This window comes from Hypomesus transpacificus, chromosome 12 (assembly GCF_021917145.1).
Source record: "Hypomesus transpacificus isolate Combined female chromosome 12, fHypTra1, whole genome shotgun sequence".
Taxonomy (NCBI): domain Eukaryota; kingdom Metazoa; phylum Chordata; class Actinopteri; order Osmeriformes; family Osmeridae; genus Hypomesus; species Hypomesus transpacificus.
The window spans coordinates 5,960,037-5,984,442 of NC_061071.1; the positions used below are offsets into that span (position 1 = coordinate 5,960,037).

Genomic DNA, 24,406 nt, shown 5'->3' on the forward strand with positions numbered 1-24,406 from the left:
GTAGGCCCCCTCCCTCTCTCTCCCTCATCTCCATGGGCCTCCCTCTCCCTCCCTCTCTCTCTGCCCCAGCAGGCCTCCTCCCTCTCTCTATCTCTGCTCTAGTGGCCCCCGTCCACCTCTCTCTATCTCTGCTCTAGTGGCCCCCCTCCACCTCTCTCTATCTCTGCTCTAGTGGCCCCCCTCCACCTCTCTCTATCTCTGCTCTAGTGGCCCCCGTCCACCTCTCTCTATCTCTGCTCTAGTGGCCCCCGTCCACCTCTCTCTATCTCTGCTCTAGTGGCCCCCCTCCACCTCTCTCTATCTCTGCTCTAGTGGCCCCCGTCCACCTCTCTCTCCCTGCTCCAGCAGGCCTCCCCCAGCCCACCTCTGAGAGCTGCGGTGCAGGCGCGTCTCTCTCAGGCTCCTGATGAAGGTGAGGTAGAGCTGCCTGTGTCTCTGTCTCTGCTGCTCCTCCTCCTCGCTGTAGCTGTAGTCTGGGTCTGTGTAGCGGTAGCGCTCCACCCCTGTGAAGATGGTCCTGGAAGGGAACGCACACACACACACACTCAGGTGGATGGGCAAGCACACAGCAGGCCCATAGAGGATTCCTGTCCATATGGTGTGTGTTGATGCGTGTGGATACGTTACCTGTGTGGTGTGTCAGGGAAGCCAGATCGAAGGCGGGCCATGGGCTTGTCTGGGAGGGCTAGTAGCCCCGCCCCATTCTTTTCGCTCTGGCGGTGCCTGTGGAGGCGCGTCTTAGCCGAGCACAGAATGCCAGAAGGAACCAATCCTCGAGGGCCGGCCTTGGGGGCGTGGCAGACAGCTGATAGGTGCAGGGTGACGGTGTGGAAGCTGCAGAGGCGGAGCTTCACGGAGGACGAGTTGACGTGAGCCACCTGTCCAATCACCTTCAGGGGCTGGTGCACCTGGAACCGGCCCATCTGGTGAGGAGAAAAGGACAGAACCACATCCTGCACGCACGCACACACATTGACACACACACGCACGCACACAGACACACGCACAAACGTAACCCCACGGGTATCAGACCAGTAATGATTCTCTCACCATTCCCCCAGACTAGATGATCTGGCCATTCTCTATTCTGTCCATCCATCCAGTACCAGGGACTGTCCAGGGGCAATGACGCCAGTGGGCGGGTCGCTGATGAAGTTGGCGATCTTGCAAAAGCGGAAGTTGAGTGGCAGCAGGTGGGACTGGTTCTGGAGAACACACAGCATGGACACGCGCTGTCCCGGCGTACAGTCCTGGAAGCTGAAGTGGAGGGAGGGGCTGGGCACCAGGGCCATGGGCAGGCCTGAGCCCGTCACCGCCAGCTCCACAGCACCCCCACCTGGGGAGGAGGACCACAGCGTGACCACCAGTGGACGGGTGCACGTGTGTTTCGGGTTCAGCCTGCATGTTTCAGCTCTAGGGGAGTGTGTGTAGGGAGTCTCTGGTGTGTGAGTGTGTGTGGGTAAAGTGTGGTTTTCCGAATCAGGTTACTTTATCTGTACCTGTAGGTAGATTTGGTTTCCAGTTGGTCATGCATCTTGCCAGACATTTTACAGACTATGCAGAAGGTAGACAACACAGACCAAATGTGTGTGAGTGCCTATGTGTGTGTGTGTGTGTGTGTGTGTGTGTTATAGTGTGTGTGTTATAGTGTGTGTGTGATAGTGTGTGTGATAGTGTGTGTGATAGTGTGTGTGATAGTGTGCGTGTGTGTGTGTGATAGTGTGTGTGATAGTGTGTGTGTGATAGTGTGTGTGATAGTGTGTGTGTGTGTGATAGTGTGTGTGTGATAGTGTGTGTGATAGTGTGTGTTTGAGTGTGTGTCTGTCCGTGTGTGTGTGTGTGATAGTGTGTGTGTGTGATAGTGTGTGTGATAGTGTGTGTGTGTGTGTGATAGTGTGTACCATTACAGAGTCTCTGATGTGTGAAGCCGTGTTTCCTTTCCACTATGTCAAACAACAGGAAGAGGGAATAATCTTGTCTGCTGTTGCCTTCGCTGTTCCTGTTGGACACACACACGTACGGGCCACACAAGACTACCATATTACAAATACCGTTGGTAAAATACATGGGAGGAGTAAGTACCCCCCCCACACACACACAGAGGTGGGCTACCTGCTGACTGGGCTGAAGCACACGGACAGGCTGGTGGCCTCGTAAGGGCCCAGGCCACCCTCGTTAGGCACGCAGGTGATGACGCGCCTGGCGTCCATGGTTACGGCTGCGTTCGTCGCGCTCCTCTCCGCAAGGGCAGCATCAGTGCTCTTTTGGATGTCCGTACCCTGAACACACGGGCATGACTCACACCGATCAGTCTAGGTGCACACATTTACTGAGACTGTGCTGGGAGAGTAGCTGGTTACCAATAAAGGGGGGGTGATTTTTTGCTTTGTTTAGATGCACGGCCTTCAAGATGGAACTTTGTCTGTGCCATAGAAGGTATACATCTCATTAGCACCCCCATAGTGAATAACAAGAAAACAAACAAAAAGCGCCCAATTTAAATCCAAAGCGGAAATAGTCAACTTTTGTGTGTTGGTGGGTGGTTGTTACTAAACTATTATATATTTTCCGGAGCAAAAAGGAACAACTTTTAAAGTGTAGGCCTGGTTATGCTTATGCTGTGTTATCTGGGCACTCTTTTCTGACAACAGACGCCATCGCAGTCCACTTCAATGAGTCTGGTCAAATAGAGACAATAGTTCCTCTGAGTGGTAGACCTACAGTACTTCTAGCAAATGTGATACAATACTCTAATTTGATCAGATGACCCCCTTATTAAACTGTCTATATATAAAATAATGAAAATGGAAGATATTGAAGATAAAATAGTGAACCTTAACTTTGATAGTGGTTACAAGAGGCTTACTCAGTCATACCTCTTCTCAGTAATGCATTCAGCTTTGTTGACATCATTCTGGTTGATTCGGGATTTCACTTTGAAAACGCCCTGGGAGGGCTGGCATGTCACAGACTCGTTTAGCATGGTAAAACATGTACAGAGCGCGTGTGTTTACCAGTTCAGTTCCTGGAGCGTCCTCCAGCAACACCACAACCCAGTGGCAGGCCTGCGGTCCGCTGTTCCTCACAACCAGCGTCTCCACAGCGGCTGTGCCAAAGTAGAGCGAGCCAAAACGCAGGCAGGAGAGAGGACGCCCCTCAGGGTCCCGGAGCTCCAGGCTCTGCTCCTGCACGTCGGCACACACCCTCAGGACCACGTCCGCCCGCCCCTGCAGCTTCACTCTGGGGAAGGGGAGAGAAAGACGCCATTCAAGTCATTCAAGTTACAATTCGAACCCTGCCCTCAGGTAGAAGTCAGACAGATGTGAAAGGTTGGGGGGGGGGTACAGGTAGGGAAGGAAACAAGAGAAAGTGGAGGAGGGAAGGAATAAGGTAGAGGTAGGATATGGATAGGGAGGGATGGATGGTTAAGGAGGAGAAAGCAAGTGAAGGAGAGGTGGGTCTCCTCTTACAGTGCCTGCTCTCTGATGTGTCTGGCTCTGTTTGTACACAGTTCCACTTTTAGCCACTGGGTGGCGCCAGGAGACACCACACCGCTACAAGGAGACAGCCGGACAGATGTGTCTCCATTGTACAGTACCTCAAACACTCCTTGAGGACACAACATAGCACAAATAAATAGTCAATCATCTAGGCTAAGAAGCATTGAGACAGAGGCTAGGCATATATACAGTATGGAGTGAAGGTTGGTTGAGTGCGTGGTGAATTGGATAACATTGTAGAACTAGCTAAATTAAGTACAGCTACAAACTAATGAATAATTTAATAATATATTGTTTATATATCAACTATGATAATGTATTGCGTTGGTCATGTTTAAGAAGTCATGTATTTCAGATTACAGAAGGTTGGTCCTCGTTAGTATAGTGGTCAGTATCCCCGCCTGTCACGCGGGAGACCGGGGTTCAATTCCCCGACGGGGAGACCTCCTTTTTATTTTTTTATGATAATATTATTACAATAACTTCCCATCTCAATCATGACATGGATTACCCCACAAAATCATCAATTCATGCTTGTTAAAAACATTCTTATTTAAGGAGTTATATGATTCCCAAGTTTACATTTAGCAGCCGCTCTTATCCAGAGCGACTACAGTAAGTACAGGGACATTCTCCCCGACGCAAGTAGGGTGAACTGCCTTGCCCAAGGACACAATGTCATTTTTGCCGGCCGGGAGTCAAACCAGCAGCCCTCTGATTACTAGCCCGATTCCCTAACCGCTCAGCCACCTGACTCCCCAAGTTGCAAACTGCTTTGTGAAAGCTGCTCACTAACAAACCTGGAGCAGAGCCCTGGTTGGTGAGGGAGACCTCCTTACTGATCACCTGGCTGTTAGCCAGGACAGAACCAAAATCAACCAGGGACTCCATCTGGAGGGAGCAAGCCATCGGGAACCTGCAAACATACAAATCAGACAAGAACCCATAGAGAAGAAAACACACATAGACCTGTAACATAGGGGGAATTCGGCTAATCTGGGACATTGGGTAATGTGGGACACCTAAACTCCAGAGCGTTTTCTTTCCTGCTATCCCAATGTTTAGTCCACATAACTTTTACCCTAGGTTTAGCATGGATGTTATGTGACTGAAATCACAAAATGTGATTGGTGTGGTGTCACAGAAAGGCATTAGTTATTCAGGAAACTTCTGAATGAATAAGTATCATTTGTGTGTTACAGGCATGCGTGTTGGTCCTTACGCTGACAGAGGGATCTCTGTAGCCTCATCTTCGAGGAGGAGCAGCAAACGGTCTCGTACCTCCTCTTCCTTGTCTGGAGAGAAATCCAGACAGCCAGTCATGGACAACCCAGGCGCTATGGAGGTGCATGGGTTGTTCACCTTCAATCTGAACAACTGGGAGGTTTGTGTGTGTTTTGAAGAGGGGTGGGGGTAATGTTAACACTTGTTATCATTTGAAGTTTGAAACATTTTGCAACAAAGATTAGGTTAGTTTAAAGCAGTCTTATGGTCCTCCGTATAGTCTAGCTACCATGCACTTTTCTCTTTGCGCGGGCACGACAGTTATTAACAAGAATAACAACGCTATAATGACAGAAATTAATTTGACTTTACCTTTGATATGGGTTCAACCATTCGCATTCTTTTCGAGGACTTGCCAATGTTCGTTACCGTGACAGCTGTCTTGTAAACCTCTCCAACTTTTACATCGGTAAACTCAACAACGGGAGGACTGATCCGAACTGTATTTAGTGCCATTATGTCGGCGAGCTAAGCGTTGTTGACCACAGGGCTAAATAGCAAAAAGGTTTGCGAAAGCAAGCTATTTATTTATTTAGTGGTCGACATACCTATAGAGCAGCCTTAGCAGCAACCATTGTCTAGTTGACAGTTTCGGGTTGCTAGGCACCGGGGAAGGGCAATATTGTTTTACGGTTGACAGGAAAAAGAGCGAATGACGATTTTTCAAGGTTTAGTCGCTGTGGCGTACAATAGCGAGAAATATATTTCATGAGGACCGGGTGGCCAGATAGGTGACCGCCTAACAAATTTAAGGTGTGACAAATCTATATTAAAAAAATGTTTGCTGAGTAAAGGTGTGTTCAATACGGAGACCTTGAAGGGACCACGTTTCTGTGCGGACGAGAAAGTCTCAATGACTGTTTTTTGCACAGGTCCTCTCCAGGGGCTCCGTAGTTCAACAGCTGAATAGTTTCTTTTAGTTTTTTTATGGTGTTTGATTGATGTTTGTCAATCAACGCTTTTACATAATTTAAATACTTGGCACGTAACATAGAGTAGGCTAGCGTTTAACTAGAAACCCATTACTCTGAATTATTTAATATCAACAAAATATGTGACAAGATATAGGGTAAACTCTGTTAGAGAGCAATAATAAAGAACACAATTTGACATAACAATTTCAAAATATCTTCTGTCATCCTGTTAAGTCTCCAGGGAAAGGGCTTCATGTGTGGCTGTGCTGGCCCATCAACTCTTGATTTGGAAACATTTGAAGAAAGATATGTATAGTATATAATAGGCTACATTAAATGCTCCTCAAATCTACTACTAAATCGCAACTTACAGAGCCACCCACTGCACTAGAGACCCCCACTGGGCCTGGCTGTGTAACAAGAGAGGTGCTCAGGCACAGAGATTAGGAGAGTACCCCTATCTTCACCCAGCTCAGAGGTTAGGAGAGTACCCCTATCTTCACCCAGCTCAAATGTGAAGTGCTTCATCTTTCGTGCTTATCCTTAACAAAACTTTGATCAAAACAGTCCTCATTCATTTTCACGGACACGTTAAAAACAAAACACGATACAACATTGTCATGTAGTTTAATGAAACTTTATTCATAGTTTAGGAAACTTATGTTTGTTTTATTTGTATCCAAGTAAACAGCCCCTATTTCATTTGTAATAGCTATATATTTGATTTCATGTAATAGCTACCAGCATAAATATAGCTCTTAGCCCTGACAGTTGTTCATAAATGGCCGGTTTAGCTGATCTGATAAAAATTGCAAAAATATCCATCAGATTGAGGATGTGAACTGGAATCCAGAGAACAAAGAAAGTGACTACAATAAGGGTCACCAGTCTGGTCAGTCTCTGGCTGCTGAAGAAGGACGTTTGGTTGACCTTCTTGTGGAGGTAACAATAAGAGGTGACCAGGATGGAGAATGGGACGACAAAGCCCAGCAGCGTCTCGCACAACACGACTGCAGCTCTCCTCCGATCCGACATCGAGATTCTCCAGCATTTCAGTTTCCCTCCTTCTTCAAACACACTGTTGGTTACCACGGCGGCACTGGAGAGGACAGACGCTAGAACCCATAAGGAGAACAGCAGAACCCGTTCCCCCCTCCTGCCCAGCTTGGCCCAGTGATGAGGGTAGAGAACCACTAGGTACCTCTGGACACTCATCAGAGTTACGGTTAGTAGGCCATTGTACAGACTGGTGTAGATTAGGAAAGACAGGACCTTGCAGAGAGCAGTTCCCAATGTCCATCCATTGAGCAGGGCATGCATGAAAGCAGGAAGAGGCAGCAGGCACAAGATGTCTGACACAGCCAGATTTAGGATCAGTCGCAGGGTGAAGTGGTCCTTCTTGAAGTTGCGGAGTATCACCACCACAACCATTATGTTCCCAGGCATGCCAAATAGAAAACACAGCCCCAGCACTGCACTGCTCACCTGGTTTGCCACAGGGACGGCAGCCGCTCTTGAGTTGTTGTGCTGTTGCATGACTGCAGATCTCAAAAGGCAAAATGTCCTTTTGACTGCTTGAGTAATATGGTTTTGACCTCAAAAAGAGGAACTGAAATGTCAGACTGCCAGAAGGTACTGTCAGAAGGTACAATTAGTGTAGTTTCTGGTTTTAGTCAGTTTCTAATGAAATGACCTCAGTTTTAGCACTCCAAATTTAGGGCATGAGCAAAATGACATGAGCAGAGCTTCCTGTTCAAGTCTGACCACATTCTCTCCACTTGCAGAAACCCTTGGCCTACACCCCCCCCCCCCCCCCCCCCCCCCCCCCCCCCAACCACACGCAGGGCTCTCAAGTGTCACACATTGAGTGTGACAGTCAATCATTTCGGTCTTTTGTCACGCACTCCCGCCACACATTGGATTTCTTAAGCTGAAAAACTATTTATAATATATTCAATATGCCGTAGCGCCCAACCGAAATGTCTCTGGCCGCGCCGCTCTCACTATGGAACCGGCAGGAATCAAGCGCGTCTCCCCTGGAGTTCTTAGTCCAGGCTGCCACTTATCAGCCAATCAAAAAACAGAAAGGGGCTACACAATAGCCAATCAGAAAATAGCACTATTGTATCTGGGTAAGATTTAACGCAACAACCAATGAAAAAAAGCATATCCTGGAATTGTTCACGTGATTCTGCTACAATATCTTCCGAAATTCCAAGATGGCAATCAAATCATAAGCCTTAATGTTTAGACTTAAAAATTCTACAAATACTGTTTAGAGTAAAAGACAGAACACTTCCTGACTTCATCCAAGGGTTTGTTTTCAGAGAAAGCAGGTATCCATTAAGGGGATTTAATACGTTTGACAAAAAAGAGGACAAATGTGAAAATAGATATGTGACACTAAAAGGGGTCAAATTTTGCAATTGTTTTAACAATTAACTAAAAGAATGTAGTAATATGTGTAAATTCAAGAACATTATCAAAACATTTTATCTTTGAAAGATACAAAAAAATTCTGACCAACTCTGAGATGTGACTGATACTTATGATCCGTCTTTGTTTGTCTATGTGTCTCTGTTTTATGGTCTTGTGTTTTGTATTATATCATTATGAAATTATATTTATGTTTGTTTATCTAATTGCTCTGCTGGGTAGAGTAAGGAGAAGCACAATCTCAGGCTTCAGCCTAAACTATTTTTTTCGGTCAGAGAATATTAAGTTTGATTTTGTTTTATTGTTCATGTAATGATCAACCACTCCGTATGGTCAATCTGTTGTTTTGGTATATAGGCCTAATGGACCAAAATACATATTATATTCTAAATATTTTATTCTAAATTAAAATATTCCATTCTATATGCAACTGTGTTTGTATACTGAATTGTTTTGAGCCTTTTTTCTTCAACTTCAAAGAATGTATCTAGTTTGTGTGATTGTTTTACAACATGATGCATTACTCCAGTGATTTAATAAACCAGATATTTCTCAAATTATATAATTGACAGTAGCCTATGTGATGTACATATTTCAATTAATGTCGGTTTGTATATTTTGGGGGCCACATGTTTTGGGGGTGATATTTATACCAAAGCTCACTGAGTGATGCCAGACCGTCATGATAACTAAATGCTGCTTGTCATTTTCATCAACATAAACTGGAGGTTATAGACGTCAGATGCCTCCAACTTTCGTGACACTGAGATAAGTCTTTGATTGGTGTGGTGTACCCTTCAGAAGATAAGTACAAAATAAGAGCGCCCACTTAATCCTGTCCGGAATCGAGACAGGTGCTAACCACACCCATCTTAGTCAAGCAATATTTAGTGAGCACGTCAGCTAAGCAGAGGCTGTGAAAGTTATGTGCTCTGACAGGTAAGCCAACTAATCTAAAACATTTTCACGGGAGGTTGTTTTTTCCCCTCTGAGCGTTGTATTTGAACTTGATGTGGTAACATGTGTCCTTGGGAAACCAGTCTGAAAAGCTCGAATTACTATTTTAATTGAAACATTCAACTATCGGAACAATGTTTTTGTACTAGAAAGTCCAGAAAAGATTTCAGGAAATTTGGGCTTTGATTTGAAGCACACGGAGCGCGCGGTCATCGGGGATGAAGCGGGAGAGAAGGCATCGGCACCTGCCGCTTGCTGTTTTCTTCGCGCTGTGGTGGTGTTCAGGTACGGAGCAGATAGAATTTAGAAAACATTGAGTTTTAATTATCAGTTTTCTACCCTGTACCCATTGTCAATCTTTTTATATATATATATATATATATATATTTATTGGATGCGCAGACGCTCAAAGAATCACTGGAGTGACGCCAAGAGTCGGAAGCCTGAACGGAGCAACGAGGCTTACCATTGAGGGCAGGGCCGTACGCAGGGCCCAAAAAATACTGAGGTCATGAGTCAGAACTTCTAGGCGGGTTCGGGGGCATGCTCCCCCGGAATTTTTTTAAATTACATTATTTAAATATGGCCATTTTCATTTTCATTTTTATTATTATATGGCAACGACGGTACGAGCGTTCTGATTGGATAATGAGTAGTCACCCCAGCCGCGTATTGCCCTCCTCGCCGGTCAATACGGATCCGTATTGCCCTCTGACGTCAGCTTCAAAATGAGCGATATCGACGAATCAGCTGCTGAGTTTTACTATCCAGATGATGCTGAAAAGCTTTGTCATCGAAAGTGAGGATGAAGACCAGACTCTTTGAATCACTTGTGTCGTTATTTTGTGATGAAATTAAAGCCATTTTAGCAGAACCATGTTGTCCGCTTTCTATCAAAAGTAATGAGTTGCTTGGCAACACATGAAACACACCGTGAGAAGACTTGAGAGCTAGCTACAATTAGCCTAAAGGTACCATTTATATTCGTTTACAAAACGAAAATAATCTAAACTTGCCATATAATAAACTACTTACTAACCTCGACCGTTCGGTCATGCCGGGAAATATCAAACTGAGGCTGGAACGTATCGACCGAGCGATAGCGAGTCAGTTTGATATTTCCCAATTGCCACTGAATTTCATTTTCAATCAATCACATCAATGACATATCAATCGCAAAATGAATGTTGATTCAACCGGTGGAAATTGATTGACAACCGGTACTGACGGAGTTAACCAAACTTTGATTTGATGTTTCCTTATCTGAGTAGTACGCTGCTGCAATACAAATATTTCCACATGAAAATGAATCTTTCTTCTCACAGTCATCTGCCACTTAAACTTCTCTTAACCTACATGTTTAGTTTGCTGCGCTCCTCTTCCAGTGACTGTAACTAACATAGGCTATTCACTAACAGTAGCGGTATGTCTATGGCGGTAACATCAGCATCCGACTTGTGTTTGGTGGTTACCATAACGACAGTACGTTTTGTTGATGACGCGCAGCACGTATGTCCAAACTCTTGAGCTACTCGGCTCTTCAAGTATAAAATCACGTTACGGTTTGTGGGAGACCAAGATCATCGTCCTGCAGTAAGTTTCACGTGTACTTTATTTTGAGTTTATATACCACGATTTAAGCACAAAAAAAAACTGAAATACGAAAAAAAATACCGAGGACACGACCTCGGTGTCCTCAATGGTAGTTACGGCCCTGGTCGCATCAGAATTTTGAGATGGGTCACGAAGGTCTTGACATTTGAGTGAGAATGTTGCCCGGTACAGACCGCATAGTCGAGTGGCAACCATGTCTTCGTCATGTCACCAAGTTCATAATTTAACAGTTCATAATTTAACAGTTTAACAGTCAATTTTACATTTTAAAAGTCGAGAAGGACAGCTTTCAAGAGATATGGGAATTCTGCTTTTAACCAGCTGGTCCGATTGTTTTTCTGATTTGTTCAAACTGGCCATGAGTGAAACTGCGTCCCCGTTACACTGTTTTGACGTTAGCCTCAGTCAGACTCGCTCACTGGCAGTGTGCACAATGTTGTGATTCACTAAATTTTACACCAGAAACGTCAGGGAGGACTGCCTAATGTAGATACGAGCCTGATGAAGATAGCCAGCATCTCGGATTTCTTTAACCAAGCCTGTTTAATTCGTCATTTGCCTGAGAAAGCGACCTCCGATAGCCAGGCTAGTTTTGGCTGATCACTTGGTCGACACTCCAAGTGTAATAGACCGGGGAGAAGTTTGTCTTTTACAACCGAAATGTGCAGTTGAGACTGCTTGACAGTTGTGTGACGTAGGGTGATAATTGGTCTATACAAATGGCGAGTTGAACAAACACGTCGGATGCGCCGTGTTTGGATGCCGATGTAGGTTCGCAAAACCATGAGCAACAACAGCAACGAAACGTCCTCCATTGTTGATGTTGTGTTTGGCGCTAGCGTTGCTGAGAAATATGAGACGTATACAGTGACGTAATGACGTGGCTCTGTGGTGGCTCTCGCCCGTGGAAAAGCAAACCGGTTCTTAGTAAGCTCCGTTCTTGAACCAGCTTCGAACTGGCTCTAGCACCAGCTCCGAACTAGCTCCTGGTTCACTTTGGTGGAAAGGGGGTATCAGATATGTTCACGTCTGCTACCAACAGTCTGGATGAACTCACTGAGGCTGTGACATCATACAGTAGCTTCTGTGAGGACTGCTGTATACCAACACGCACCAGGGTGAGCTTCAACAACGACAAGCCCTGGTTCTCAGAGCTGAGAAGGTTGAGGTCAGACAAGGAGAAAGCTTTTAGGAGTGGGGATAGAGACGGATTCAAGGAGTCGAAAAACAGGTTTAGCAAGGCGGTGAGAGTGGCCAAACGACTGTACTCGGAGAAACTGAAGCGTCAATTCTCTGCTAACGACTCTGCTTCTGTCTAGAGAGGGCTAAGGCAGATTACCAACTACAAGACCAGAGCCCCCCACTCCACTAACAACTCCCACCTGGCCAACGACCTGAACAAGTTCTACTGCAGATTTGAAAGACAATTGGACAATCCTGAACTACCCCTTCCCATCCAGGAGGCCTCCCCCCCCCCCCCCCCCTCTACTGTGCTGACTCTCTCCATTCAGGAGGGTGAAGTCAACAGACTTTTCAAGAGGCAGAACCCCCGCAAAGCAGCTGGACCGGACTCTGTCTCTCCTGCCACCCTCAAGCACTGCGCTGACCAGCTGTCTCCTGTGTTAACAAACATCTTTAACACCTCCCTGGAGACATGCCATGTGCCAGCCTGTCTCAAGTCCTCCACCATCATCCCTGTGCCCAAAAAGCCAAGGCCAACAGGACTTAATGACTACAGACCCGTCGCCCTGACCTCTGTGGTAACAAAGTCTTTTGAGCACCTTGTGCTGGCACACCTCAAATCCATCACAGACCCCTTCCTGGACCCACTGCAGTTTGCCTACAGAGCCAACAGGTCGGTGGTTGATGCCGTTAACATGGCCCTCCACTTCACACACAGCATCAGGACTCCCCAGCATCCTACGCCAGGATCCTGTTTGTGGACTTCAGCTCTGCCTTCAACACCATCATCCCCGCCCTGCTCCAGGACAAGCTCTCCCAGCTGAACGTGCCCGACTCCACCTGCAGGTGGATCACAGACTTCCTGTCTGACAGGATGCAGTGCGTTAAGCTGGGAACACAAGTCTCTGACTCCCGGTCCATCAGCACCGGATCTCCTCAGGGCTGCGTCCTTTCTCCTCTGCTCTTCTCCCTGTACACCGACAGCTGCACCTCGAGTCATCCGTCTGTCAAACTCTTGAAGTTTGCGGATGACACCACCCTCATTGGGCTCATCTCTGATGGGAACGAGTCTGACTACAGGTGGGAAGCTGACAACCTGGTGACCTGGTGTAGCCGGAACAACTTAGAGCTCAATGCTCTTAAGACAGTGGAGATGGTTGTGGACTTCATGAAGAACACAGCCCCACTCACCCCAATCACCCTGAGTGACTCCCCAGTCAACACTGGAGTCCTTCCGCTTCCTGGGCACCATCCTCTCCCAGGACCCCAAGTGGGAACTGAACATCAGAGGGGTTATGCACAAAATAAATGTTTATAGCTTTCATGGAAAGCCAATTGGGAGCAGCCTGGGGCAGATAAGGGACCAAAGAAAACTGGGGGTAAAAAATAAGGATTGGAGCCTAAAATAAATAAAATACCAAATCGACATATCTCTGTCTGAAATCGGCAGTGTGGGCGGCCATACTGGGCGAGATCGGTAGTGCATATGGCGGCGGTCTGTTTGTAAGTGACGTAGGTGGCATCTATGAATACATTTAAGTGTTTTGCATGGTCAATGTTATAGGTCACTTTTAAAATAATGTCATATTTTATAATTATATCCTGGCCATGGATGCATTAATCATTGCTGCCTTTGAAAGATGTCAGGTAAAAAGCAATTAATTCATTTTGATTGGGGGGGGGGGGGGAGAATGTCTACGCTTGCCCAGTAGCGGACTGGCCATCGGGAGAATCGGGAGAATTCCCGATGGGCCGAAGCACTTTTGGGAGGGCCGCCGGCCCTCCGACCCATAATTTTTTACTACTAATAAAAATGTTGGAAGATTAGGCCGGGCCAGTTTGTCTATTCCAAATGAACGTCTATGCAGCCCTTAGTGCCGCTTATACACAACAGTGACACTTCGAAAGTTAGCTATAGAGACAATATTAAGATGGAAAACCAGGTTAAGAAACGTAAACGTAATAACCTTCACTAGACAATGTTTTACCAATAGACCAATTATATGTTTGTAAACATTCGGGATGCGCGCGCACCGTGGTTGTCCCTGCTCTTGCCTGTTTTCTACCGGTCTGTTCCCCGAACCACCGCCTGGAGGTTGAAGTGTGAGAGGGCGAGGGAGATGGCACATCCCGTAATGTTTTTTCTTTTTGTATGTAGTTCATAATGTTGTGTTTTTGTGATAAATAAACCTTGAAAATGATTCAACTGTTTGATTCCTGGCTATTATTCTGCTCATTCAATGGAAAAAGTCACCAGTCATCACAGAATTTAAAAAGAAAAGATTCATTTTAAAGCTAACACAAAAACACTAATAATGCTTTATATTGAACAACAAAGTGACACACTGCAAAACATGACATTTCGGGCCGTCCCTGCGGCCCAACAGCCTTTTTCAGGGCTGGCTGGTTGGGCCTTGCTGCGGGCAGAGCTTGTTGCCTGCATGCTGCAGGTAGGGCTTGGTGCCTGTGTGCTGGTAGTGCAGTGTCGAACAGCTACGGTTATGTCCTCTTCTTGGCCAGCCACTCTTCCATCGAGCGCCCAGCTGTGGACGAGCAGAAGTGTTCTGACCGAAAGCGGCTGTGGCCAAACTCCTTGGTCTTTGGCTGACCAGAGCTCGCAGGTGAACTTGATGAACCGACTCTCCTTCTTTGCAGGAGGAGTTGTACCCTCTGCGTGACATTGAACGTGGCCATGTCCGTCTTCTTTTTCCTCTCCCAGGCTGTTGTCTTGCAAACGGCTGATTCAGCCTGGACCTCGACCTGAGGAGGCTGCTGACCCCCCCTCAGTTCTGCCTGACCGGACGTATCCTCAGGTTCGAAATAGGGACGGGGGTTGTCTGGCTGTTCTGCAGACTGAAGTAGCGGCATGGCTGCAGGGAGTGGTGCTGCAGACACTGCAGAGGCGGAGGGCTGGTCCACCGACTGGACAAGCACCTGATGCTCGTTGGACTCGCAACGGTCCATGTGGCTGAGGAGAGGAGGAGGAAGAGGGGGGAGGGAGAAGGAGCAAAACACAAGTGCCATTAGTAATGAGCCTAGTAATCTTTACGGCTTATGTCACGCAGATAGATAACAACACCATCGTTAACGGTAAATAACTCACCACTGTGACAGGGTGCGCTGGTTCAGCTCGAACGGCTGTAGACGGTGTCCTCCAGGCAGTGGTACGGGAGACTGTCTCTGGAAGAGGAGGAGGGGTTCACCGACATTGTCCTGGGACAGAGCAGTTGAGGCTGGCGGTTGAGGCTGGCGGCTGGGCTGGCGGAATGGGCACTGGGGTGGGCTGTCGCTGCTGGGTAGCCTGGCGTGCGAGGTCCTGCGGCGTCACAAAGGCGAAGGGCTGCCGGTGTCCCTCCTGCTGATACTGAAGGGGCCTGGCAGCAGGGAGAGGCTGGGCAGCAAGGCTTGGTCCAGGAGCAGGGGAGACCAAGTCTTGTAGGAGGATGGCCCTCTCCCTCTCCTTCTGACGCATGCAGTACCTGTAACTCACAGACAGACAACATTGTCAGTCATGTATTACACACAGTCATGTTTATAGACTGCCCTCCCTAAATACTGTTACATTTTCAGATATCTCACCATTGTGATAAGGTCCGCTGATTGAGCTCAAAGAGCTGTAGGTTGGTCTGGGCCATCAGCCTCGGGTTGTCCAGCACTGCGTCTCTGATGGCCACATAGTCCGCCATAACGAGGGACCACCTGGTCCTTTTGACCCCGGCGGACTGCGTGGCAGATGGATGGAGACGACAGAGCTGGCTGCAAACGGCCTCCACGAGGGGACTCGTGTTTGGCCAGCTTGCAGGACCCGAGGCGGTACTGAGCAGGCAACTAGAAGAAAAAATGACTGTTGTAGACTCCCCCTATATTTAATATAAGCTGTAGATGCCTTTTCTGTATTATCAATTGAATGAAAATAAAACATACCGCTTGAGTGAATCCCTGCCAGTAGCAACGGGAGACTTGGTTGCCTTGAACCTCCCCCTGACCAACCTCTCCTAGTGTCGCGCAGGGTAGACCAGATGTCGTTTGTCTGGCTCTGGTAGAGCCTGCCACAACTCTACCAGGCGGTCTACCCTGCTCTCACTCAGCCCTGGAAGGTGACACCTCTACCAAGGCCGTGGCCAGCCTGCAGACGTGCTGATAGCCAGGCTGACCATCGGGTCCTTTGCACTCCTGTAAGAGGAAAGACAAAACAAAAAAGGAAAAGTGAATAAAAAAAAAAAAGAATAAAAAAAAATCCAAAAAGAATCAAAAAATCAAAACACAGCAAAGTCTACAAAATCACTCCCTCGTACCTCAGTGTCTGAAGAGGAGTTCAGAGGTGCGTCAACCTCTAACTCCGGGGCCTCAGGAGGGTTGTTGCTGTCAGGGGGGGCGCCCGGAACGGATGGCCCAGACCCGGGTGCACCAGTGTGAACGCCTGACCGAGTTGCCACCACTGCTGTGCTGGAGGACGAGGCGTCGGGCAGAGGCAAGACGACGTGGACGGTTGGGTCATCCTCATCGTCGCCTGCCTCTTCAAAGCCCTCGTCCTCCACGTTGAGCTCCTGGATGGCGGGTTCCTCGTCCGGAATGTCAGGGTCCACGCTGGTGTCCTGCAGCAGGAGTTCACCTGTAATGACATAGAGAAAGGGGCGGTGGTTAGGAGGAGGGTGGGGAAATTTGGATGATAAACTCAGATACGTTTACACCGATGAGGAGTATGTTCAAATTACACACCTGTGTACTCCCTTGGGGCGGTGTGATCCTTAACCAGACTCACACCAAGCACCCGTTGGCTGAGCTGGTTAAGGGAGTGCTGCAGGTGGCCACTGTAGGAGAGCAGAGGCTGCTCCCGTCCCTCCACTGCTGCTGCGGCGCAGTTCTCGTTCCACCTCACCAGTCCATCCAGCAGGAGCGCCTGGAAATGATGGGCGTTTGCTGATGTTCCTGAAGGAGGAAGAGAAAAAGGAGTGCGATCAGACAGAGAGCATAACATCTTCTATCTTTAACCGATTATACACAGAAAAAGAAAAAAAAGATGGTGTATGTCAATCAATTACCTGGAATGAACCGGTTGTTGTGGAGGTGGAACGACTCCAGCGACGTTGAACCGCGTGCGCAGCGATAAACCGGCAGACTGACGCTGCCCTTGGTCAGCCTGCCGGTCTCGGTGTACAGCTGTACAGCGGGTGGATCTTGAATGCAGTGGAGGTGACGCCTCTGCTCTCGCCAGATCGCCTGTATGCGGCTGCCGTCCAAAAGGGGGATGCCCAGGGTGTCGTGTCCTTTTTCACCGCCGAAAGGACCGTAGAGCTGGTGGCTCTCTGTGGTGACACCTGCTGCGAACCGCCGCATCAGGTGCCAGATGTCCAGCCGAACCACCAGTCGGTCCCAGTTGGCGAACAAGGCAGCTGTCTTTGATCCGCCGAAGCTGGAGCAACAGTCCCGGTCCACGTACATCAGCTGGGGTGGAGGCACCCCGGCGAGTCGGTACCGCTCCTGTAGCCCGACCGCCATGGGGAGCAGCAGGTCCACGCTCTCAGCGCTTGTGAGCACGCTCATGAGGACCTGCCCATGCTTGTTATCTACATTGGTAACCCAGGCGGCCGTGTTGGCAGCGGCACCGGCGAGCTTCTTGGTCACCTGGACACAAGGAGAGGGCAGGAGAGAGGGTAGAAAGGGAGAGACCGAGAGAGACAGAGAGACATTAAGTGACATGCATTAAAACAACGTGTGAAAATCTGACAGATTGGTATTACAACAAGATGGAGCTAGTGAACACACATTACCTTCTTCGTTGAGTCCATCTTCAAGATGGACCCAAACACAGAGGTGACCCTGGCCTCCACCTCGTCCAGCCGCGACAGCACGTCCATGCTGTACACGGTCAGCAGCCAGACGGGTGAGGGCACCGGCGGCATGGCTGGTGGTGGTGGAAACTGCCGGTGCCCAAGGCCAGAAAGTGCTCGCACTCGCCAAGGTACTGCATCGCGCGCCGCATCCAGGCTTCGCTGTGGCTCTCGCACAGCTTTGTGTAGAGCTGAGTGGCGCTGTTCCCCAAAGCGCGCTCCCTCAGCATCGAAACAACCCGCAGGTCACAGGACAACCTGAACCAATACCTAATACAATATTAAGCATTGAAAAACTTGTTTCTCGAGTTTTACGCTTACTTGTAAGTGAGGATAGCTGGAAATAGGCAGCGGTGGGCTGCATCCAGCTGCCTCACTATGCCCTGTGACCATGCCACAACCCTCTTCGTACACCGAGAGCATACCAGGTACTCAGTGGCCATGAGATACCAGGCATCGATGTCTAAGACCTTCCGGATGGTCTTGGTGTACACCCCAACCTTGTGCAGTTTGCCTTGGCAGGCAGGCTGGGGGCATGTCAGCTTGAATTCCCATAAGCGAACGGGCATCCAGAGGAACAGCCGACAAGCGAAGAAGGGTTCTGGCGATGCGGGTGGCTGGCTGTAGATCGGCCGGGGCTGCGGAGGCTCGTACCAGAGCTGGAGATCTGGCCGAACATCTGCTTTGTTGTTTTTCCACGTAAAGAGCACCCAGCCGATCCACTGTTGCTGTGCAGTGCTGAGCGCTCCCCGCCAGCCAGGGGGACACAACTGTGTAGAGACAACAAAGACAGAGCACACACGTTTTCATATTAATTGATAATGATAATAATGTTTATATAAATTGATTGCAGAATTGTATAGATAATCACTTCATATAAAACATAGCCAATCACTGACATAGCCAAGCACTGTCTTCAGGGGGCCCTGCGGGCAGGAGGGCTGGCAGCAGGGGTAGTTGCTGCCCCTCCTCCTCCCTCGGTGGAGCTGGGGGCGCCCTCACAGGAGGCACAGCTGCCTCCCTCGGTGGGGCTGGGGGCGCCCTCACAGGAGGCACAGCCGATGGAGGATGAGGCGCTTGGACCTGTATGCGCAAGGCTTTAACATAAATAAAAATACAGAAGTTAGAAAAGCTATAAAAGCCTCACCAAAACGGATGGAAATATGAGATGTTAATTGTCAGTGCAGTGCTTTGTGTTATGAGAAGTTCATTTGCAGTGAATTGCTGCGTGAGTGAAGAAAAAAATGTTAGGAGAAGGAAGCAGGCCTCAGCAATTATTGACATAGAACATGCACCCTTCTGCAGCCAAGGAGTAATTATCTGGACATCAAGCCAAATGAAAAATGTAGTGTGAAATGTGGAAAGGTGATTGATGAAAGGGCAAGTCACTATAATGAAGAAGCACGGACAGACTACGTGAGAAGAGGACACCGCTACAAGACACTGCTACGAGACAGTGGAGTGATATTTAAATTTCTCTCACCAACCTTACCCATCCTTTTTTTGATGTGTCAAAGGGAGGAGAAAAACATGTCAGACCGTTACATATCAATAAGAATAACACAAATACTTTCACTACTGCAAATACTACATTCAATAAAGTCTTTGACTTACAGTTCTCATATTTGTCAACGACTCCGACCAGCTCAGCGTCTGTGAAAGTGTCCTGAGCTGACTGGTGAGGAGTAGACACCGCTGCAAGACACAGGAAGAGAGAGAGAGAGTGAGACAGACACCATGGCAGGAAACCAACTATCCTCAATCATTCGAAAAAAATGACATGAAAAAACGTCAGCGCTCACCTGGTGCTGCAGGCTTCAGGGAAGGCTTGATGACCTTCATCACCTTTGCCTGCAGCGCCTGGGGAGTCAGGGGTCTCTGTTGCCCTAAGCACTGAGAGACCACCGCACCAAGACGCCTACAAAACCACACAGGAGGGAAGAGACCAGACACTTAACTCTGCTACTCTAATAAAAAATTTATTTATAAATAAATGGAGGCAGTTGGTCAGAACACAATTTGTGAGACATCATACCCCTTTTGAGCCTGGCTGGCCGGACGGGGGGAGGGGGGCGGCTGGATGGGCACAGGAGCGGGGGCCGCAGGGGTGGATGTAGGGCCGCCTGAGGCCGCTGCCGCCGCCACCTCGTGGTCTCTCATGCGGATGTACTTTAGGGCAGCATTCATTTGACTCCCCGGCTGCGGTGTCTTCCTCCTCAGCCACTTGACGAAACTGAAACGTTTGATGGCGTAAATAACAGTATAAATAATGGAATATACATATGTCATATTTATATAATCGCAGACATGTGACTTTCTTCTTAAAATAGTCAAAGTATGTGGGTGTGGATTGCCTTACCCGACTCTCTCCTTGTCCTTGGCGTCATACAGGTCCTGGAGCCGCTCTGCCTTGTGCTCGCCAAAGCCAACAAGGGCCTCGCCCTCATGTCCGGACTGGGAGGCCCGGACTCTCGCTACGTCACACGCCTGGTGGAACCTGTGGAAGATGAGGTTTGAAACAGGGTTAAAACAGACAAGGGTTTTAACATGTCCATTGTCTGGTCTCATGCAGTTCCATAGCATACTCCTTCCACAAACCTGAGTGCCTCCACAAACTCAGGGAAGGCATGAGCGTAGCGAGTGAGCCAATCATTTACCAATCAGCACTGTCATCAGGGGGCCCTGCGGGCAGGAGGGCTTGCAGCAGGGGTAGTTGCTGCAGCTGCCCCTCATCCTCCTCCCTCGGCGGGGCTGGGGGCGCCCTTACAGGGCAGAACAGCCTCCTTGGTATTAAAGGCGTGTGCGTAGCGGGTGAGGGCGTCCTTGTTGGCCATGAGCGCCGACTGAGAGCTGCTCCTCTCCCGCTCCTTCTGGTGGGAGTATATGAGCGGGAGGGTGTAGCCCACGTCGTTCTCCAGTAGCCATTTAAAGGTCTGACCCCAGTACTTCCCTAACTGCAGCCGGTGCTGGCTCAGCACCAGCAGGTCCGTACTGGGGTCACCGCCCTGGGAGACGACGTGGGCCTGCGCCTCATCCTCAACCTCCTGTGCTGCTTTGGCCCTGGCTCCTGGTGGTGGTGTGGGGGCACTTGGGCTGCAGGTGTGACTCTGAGCACCAGACCCCCTTTCAGGGTCTTAACGAACACTGGGTTGCTATCCATCTACACAAAACGGATAAGGATAAAAATAATAATAATGATAGTAACATGATATATTATATAGCTGTGGGCCTTTGGTCCAGTGCATGAGCACATGGCTAATTTACATATAGCGCATTTGATTGGTCTGCAAAGTTGCCGCCACCGCCACCACAGTTTAAACGTACAGGTTTCCCAAGAGCATCTTCCACTTGGTTTTCATTTCGAACCCAAGAACTGCTGTTGACCTTAACTGAGCCAAAAGCACAACCTTTGAGACACTTTATATTGCAATTTGCTCCCCAGACTACACCTGGATTTTCGATTGGATTCTTGTCGACTTGGATTTTGCAGCAACGCGTGAGTGTACCTTACCTATGTTCTAATAAAGTAAAGACGATTGCTAAAATATGTCAGTCAGATGGCACTGTCGCTAGCAACTGCTGCTTGCACATGGAGCTGGTAGCTAGGTGAAAAATATTTTATCAGGGGCTTGGTATTTAGATATTCACATTTTATATACCTGTTTTAGAGTTCGTCCGTCGGGCGCGCTCACCCTTCAGGCTTCAGCTACTGTCCAGCGAGGGCCGTCAGCAGCTGCATGGGTGAAGACCGCTGATGTTGTTGGCAGGTCACCAGCGAGAGAGGGAGACTGGCAACGTTTCACAGGTGCCGCTGATGGAGAACAAGGACGCCCTGGACCAGTATGCCCAGCTGTTTCCCCGGGTGGTGGCTGCGGTCCGCGATTGGCGCGTGTTGGACAGGCACCCTGGACCTGCCACCAACAGACGACGAGGGACGTAAGCTGGTGGGCTTTGGCACGCATTCCGCGGTGCCTTTCGCTCCCCTCTACGAGTCTGTGGACAAGCAGCATGCATCGTAAGTACCAAACTTACAAAAAAGTTGAAATGAAACAATTGTTACATGTAAACACTATTAAGATTGTTGTCATGGGCAAAGTTACTGATTAAGTTACTTAATTTACTGACCATGATCATAAACTAAAGTTACTTACTGCAATGTACTGAGTATTGTAAGAGTAAGCCTTATTTGATGGAAAAAAAGTTGACCGTTCTCTGATGTCTTTCCATTATCCTACAGATACGTACAGTGGATTAAGAAGCAGGTTTCGCGTCCAGGCTCTCAGATGTCAATGCTAATTGAGTACATCAAGAGGAGGGATGAGAAGAAAGCGTCTTCTTCCTCTACCGCCTCCTTCCTCTTCTTCAGCGCAGCCTGTGTTGCCTCAGAGTAGGTCCATTTCACAGTGATAAACACTAATAACAATGTTTGTATGTGTGTCAGATATTTAAGTCATACCATTTGTCCTCAGCTTCCACTCAGTCTGCAGGCCGGCCCGTTCCCAGGCCTCCTCAGTCACCTGCCACACAGTCAGGAGCCACTGACATCCATGAGGACGTGCTCGTGTTGGCCGCCGCGGAGATGGACTTGGAAGGTGAGGGGATAATAAATACAATACCATGTTATTACTCAAGCATAGTCGTTCCAAAAGTCTAGTATATTTGTCAGAGACCTTACACTAGTTGCCTTCCACAGCTCCTACCCCTTCTCTGCCTCCGCCACTGCAGTTGGCACCTCCCCCTCACAACGTCGTCCGTTGATTGCTGGAGGGTAAGCGGTCCCAGCTGGAGGTGGAGCAGGGGGTGTACACAAACACCATCCGGAAGGTCTTAGACATCGATGCCTGGTATCTCATGGCCACTGAGTACCTGGCATGCTCTCGGTGTATGAAGAGGGTTGTGGCATGGTCACAGGGCATAGTGAGGCAGCTGGATGCAGCCCACCGCTGCTTATTTCCAGCCATCCTCACTTACAAGTAAGCGGAAACCTCCAGAAACCAGTTTTTAAATACTTAATTTTCTATTAGGTTGATCATTTCTCATGTCTCCCCCTCACCGTCCCTTTTCAGGTTGTCCTGTGACCTGCAGGACGTTTCGATGCTGAGGGAGGGAGCTTTGGGGAACAGCGCCACTCAGCTCTACACAAAGCTGTGCGAGAGCCACAGCGAAGGCTGGTTGCGGCACGCGATGCATTACCTCAGCGAGTGCGAGCACTTTCTGGCCTTGGGCTCCGGCAGTTTCCACCACCACCAGCCATGCCGCCGGTGCCCTCACCCGTCTGGCTGCTGACCGTGTACAGCATGGACGTGCTGTCGCGGCTGGACGAGGTGAAGGCCAGGGTCACCTCTGTGTTTGGGTCCATCTTGAAGATGGACTCAACGAAGAAGGTAATGTGTGTTCACTAGCTCCATCTTGTTGAAATACCCATCTCTCAGACTTTCACACGTTGTTTGCATGCATGTCACTTAATATGTCTCTCTCTCTTTCTCTCCCTGTCACATGTCTGCGATTATATAAATATGACATATGTATATTCCATTATTTATACTGTTATTTACGCCATCAAACGTTTCAGTTTCGTCAAGTGGCTGAGGAGGAAGACACCGCAGCCGGGGAGTCAAATGAATGCTGCCCTAAAGTACATCCGCATGAGAGACCACGAGGTGGCGGCGGCAGCGGCCTCAGGCGGCCCTACATCCACCCCTGCGGCCCCCGCTCCTGTGCCCATCCAGCCGCCCCCCTCCCCCCGTCCGGCCAGCCAGGCTCAAAAGGGGTATGATGTCTCACAAATTGTGTTCTGACCAACTGCCTCCATTTATTTATAAATAAATTTTTTATTAGAGTAGCAGAGTTAAGTGTCTGGTCTCTTCCCTCCTGTGTGGTTTTGTAGGCGTCTTGGTGCGGTGGTCTCTCAGTGCTTAGGGCAACAGAGACCCCTGACTCCCCAGGCGCTGCAGGCAAAGGTGATGAAGGTCATCAAGCCTTCCCTGAAGCCTGCAGCACCAGGTGAGCGCTGACGTTTTTTCATGTCATTTTTTTTCGAATGATTGAGGATAGTTGGTTTCCTGCCATGGTGTCTGTCTCACTCTCTCTCTCTCTTCCTGTGTCTTGCAGCGGTGTCTACTCCTCACCGGCCAGCTCAGGACACTTTCACAGACGCTGAGCTGGTCGGAGTCGTTGACGAATATGAGAACTGTAAGTCAAAGACTTTATTGAATGTACTATTTGCAGTAGTGAAAGTATTTGTGTTATTCTTATTGATATGTAACGGTCTGACATGTTTTTCTCCTCCCTTTGACACATCAAAAAAAGGATGGGTAATGTTGGTGAGAGAAATTTAAATATCACTCCACTGTTTCGTAGCAATGTCTTGTAGCGGTGTCCTCTGCTCACGTAGTCTGTCCGTGCTTCTTCATTATAGTGACTTGCCCTTTCATCAATCACCTTTCCACATTTCACACTACATTTTTCATTTGTTTTCATTTTTTTTTTGTTTTCATTGATGTCCAGATAATTACTCCTTGGCTGCAGAAGGGTGCATGTTCTATGTCAATAATTGCTGAGGCCTGCTTCCTTCTCCTAACATTTTTTTCTTCACTCACGCAGCAATTCACTGCAAATTAACTTCTCATAACACAAAGCACTGCACTGACAATTAACATCTCATATTTCCATCCGTTTTGGTGAGGCT

General features: G+C 48.5%; 4 protein-coding genes, 2 long non-coding RNA genes and 1 other non-coding gene across 9 annotated transcripts in view; 3 read left to right on the top strand and 4 right to left on the bottom strand.

Moving 5' to 3' along the window:
* Positions 1-5,322, bottom strand: part of LOC124474906 (cilia- and flagella-associated protein 47-like) — a 25,002-nt gene extending 19,680 nt beyond the window's left edge. The window contains exons 1-10 of the mRNA XM_047031367.1: positions 5,097-5,322; positions 4,723-4,877; positions 4,301-4,416; positions 3,471-3,609; positions 3,015-3,240; positions 2,113-2,279; positions 1,902-1,999; positions 1,107-1,336; positions 628-953; positions 365-517 (exon numbers count right to left, since the gene is read on the bottom strand). Of these exons, the coding sequence (XP_046887323.1) occupies positions 365-517; positions 628-953; positions 1,107-1,336; positions 1,902-1,999; positions 2,113-2,279; positions 3,015-3,240; positions 3,471-3,609; positions 4,301-4,416; positions 4,723-4,877; positions 5,097-5,240 (1,754 nt within the window). The 5' untranslated portion in view covers positions 5,241-5,322. The remainder of the gene's footprint in view (positions 1-364; positions 518-627; positions 954-1,106; positions 1,337-1,901; positions 2,000-2,112; positions 2,280-3,014; positions 3,241-3,470; positions 3,610-4,300; positions 4,417-4,722; positions 4,878-5,096) is intronic.
* trnad-guc lies at positions 3,871-3,942 on the top strand. Its single transcript has one exon. It is a non-coding gene; the product is annotated as a tRNA-Asp (tRNA).
* Positions 5,323-6,340: 1,018 nt separating the features above from the next.
* LOC124474762 (leukotriene B4 receptor 1-like) lies at positions 6,341-7,258 on the bottom strand. The gene has a single exon (XM_047031180.1). It carries the CDS (start codon positions 7,232-7,234, stop codon positions 6,425-6,427), a length of 810 nt encoding a protein of 269 aa, XP_046887136.1. The 5' UTR covers positions 7,235-7,258; the 3' UTR covers positions 6,341-6,424.
* Positions 7,259-8,965: 1,707 nt separating this feature from the next.
* Positions 8,966-9,566, top strand: LOC124474765. Its single transcript, XR_006956855.1, has 3 exons — positions 8,966-9,073; positions 9,241-9,376; positions 9,494-9,566. It is a non-coding gene; the product is annotated as an uncharacterized LOC124474765 (long non-coding RNA).
* A 7,032-nt stretch (positions 9,567-16,598) lies between these two features.
* LOC124474908 lies at positions 16,599-17,970 on the bottom strand. The gene is made up of 3 exons (XM_047031369.1): positions 17,659-17,970; positions 16,930-17,512; positions 16,599-16,816 (listed from the first exon to the last, which is right to left on the bottom strand). The coding sequence occupies exons 1-3, from the start codon at positions 17,788-17,790 to the stop codon at positions 16,599-16,601; spliced, it is 933 nt and encodes a 310-aa protein (XP_046887325.1). The 5' UTR covers positions 17,791-17,970.
* Positions 17,971-18,660: 690 nt separating this feature from the next.
* LOC124474763 lies at positions 18,661-20,427 on the bottom strand. Of its 3 annotated transcripts, none has more exons than XM_047031181.1 (6): positions 20,078-20,427; positions 19,754-19,951; positions 19,521-19,636; positions 19,333-19,413; positions 19,211-19,215; positions 18,661-18,815 (listed from the first exon to the last, which is right to left on the bottom strand). In XM_047031181.1, coding segments are annotated over exons 1-5 (621 nt in total). In that variant the 5' UTR covers positions 20,302-20,427; the 3' UTR covers positions 18,661-18,815; positions 19,211-19,213. The 3 variants fall into 3 exon arrangements, with proteins under 3 accessions (XP_046887137.1, XP_046887139.1, XP_046887138.1); XM_047031183.1 differs by having other exon boundaries at positions 19,206-19,215; XM_047031182.1 differs by having other exon boundaries at positions 19,202-19,215.
* Positions 20,428-22,059: 1,632 nt separating this feature from the next.
* Positions 22,060-22,690, top strand: LOC124474768. Its single transcript, XR_006956858.1, has 3 exons — positions 22,060-22,105; positions 22,188-22,310; positions 22,412-22,690. It is a non-coding gene; the product is annotated as an uncharacterized LOC124474768 (long non-coding RNA).
* The last annotated feature ends 1,716 nt before the right edge of the window (positions 22,691-24,406 follow it).

Coding starts and splice junctions, on each gene's coding strand:
- LOC124474762 (XM_047031180.1), bottom strand. CDS start 7,234: ATGCAACAGCACAACAACTCAAGAGCGGCTGCCGTCCCTGTGGCAAAC.
- LOC124474908 (XM_047031369.1), bottom strand. CDS start 17,790: ATGCCGCCGGTGCCCTCACCCGTCTGGCTGCTGACCGTGTACAGCATG. Junction 17,513..17,658: donor AGATGGACTCAACGAAGAAG/GTAATGTGTGTT, acceptor CCTTGTGTCCAG/GTGACCAAGAAGCTCGCCGG. Junction 16,817..16,929: donor CAACAACCGGTTCATTCCAG/GTAATTGATTGA, acceptor TTCCTCCTTCAG/GAACATCAGCAAACGCCCAT.
- LOC124474763 (XM_047031181.1), bottom strand. CDS start 20,301: ATGCTATGGAACTGCATGAGACCAGACAATGGACATGTTAAAACCCTT. Junction 19,952..20,077: donor AAGGACAAGGAGAGAGTCGG/GTAAGGCAATCC, acceptor CAAACGTTTCAG/TTTCGTCAAGTGGCTGAGGA. Junction 19,637..19,753: donor GCCAGCCAGGCTCAAAAGGG/GTATGATGTCTC, acceptor GTGGTTTTGTAG/GCGTCTTGGTGCGGTGGTCT.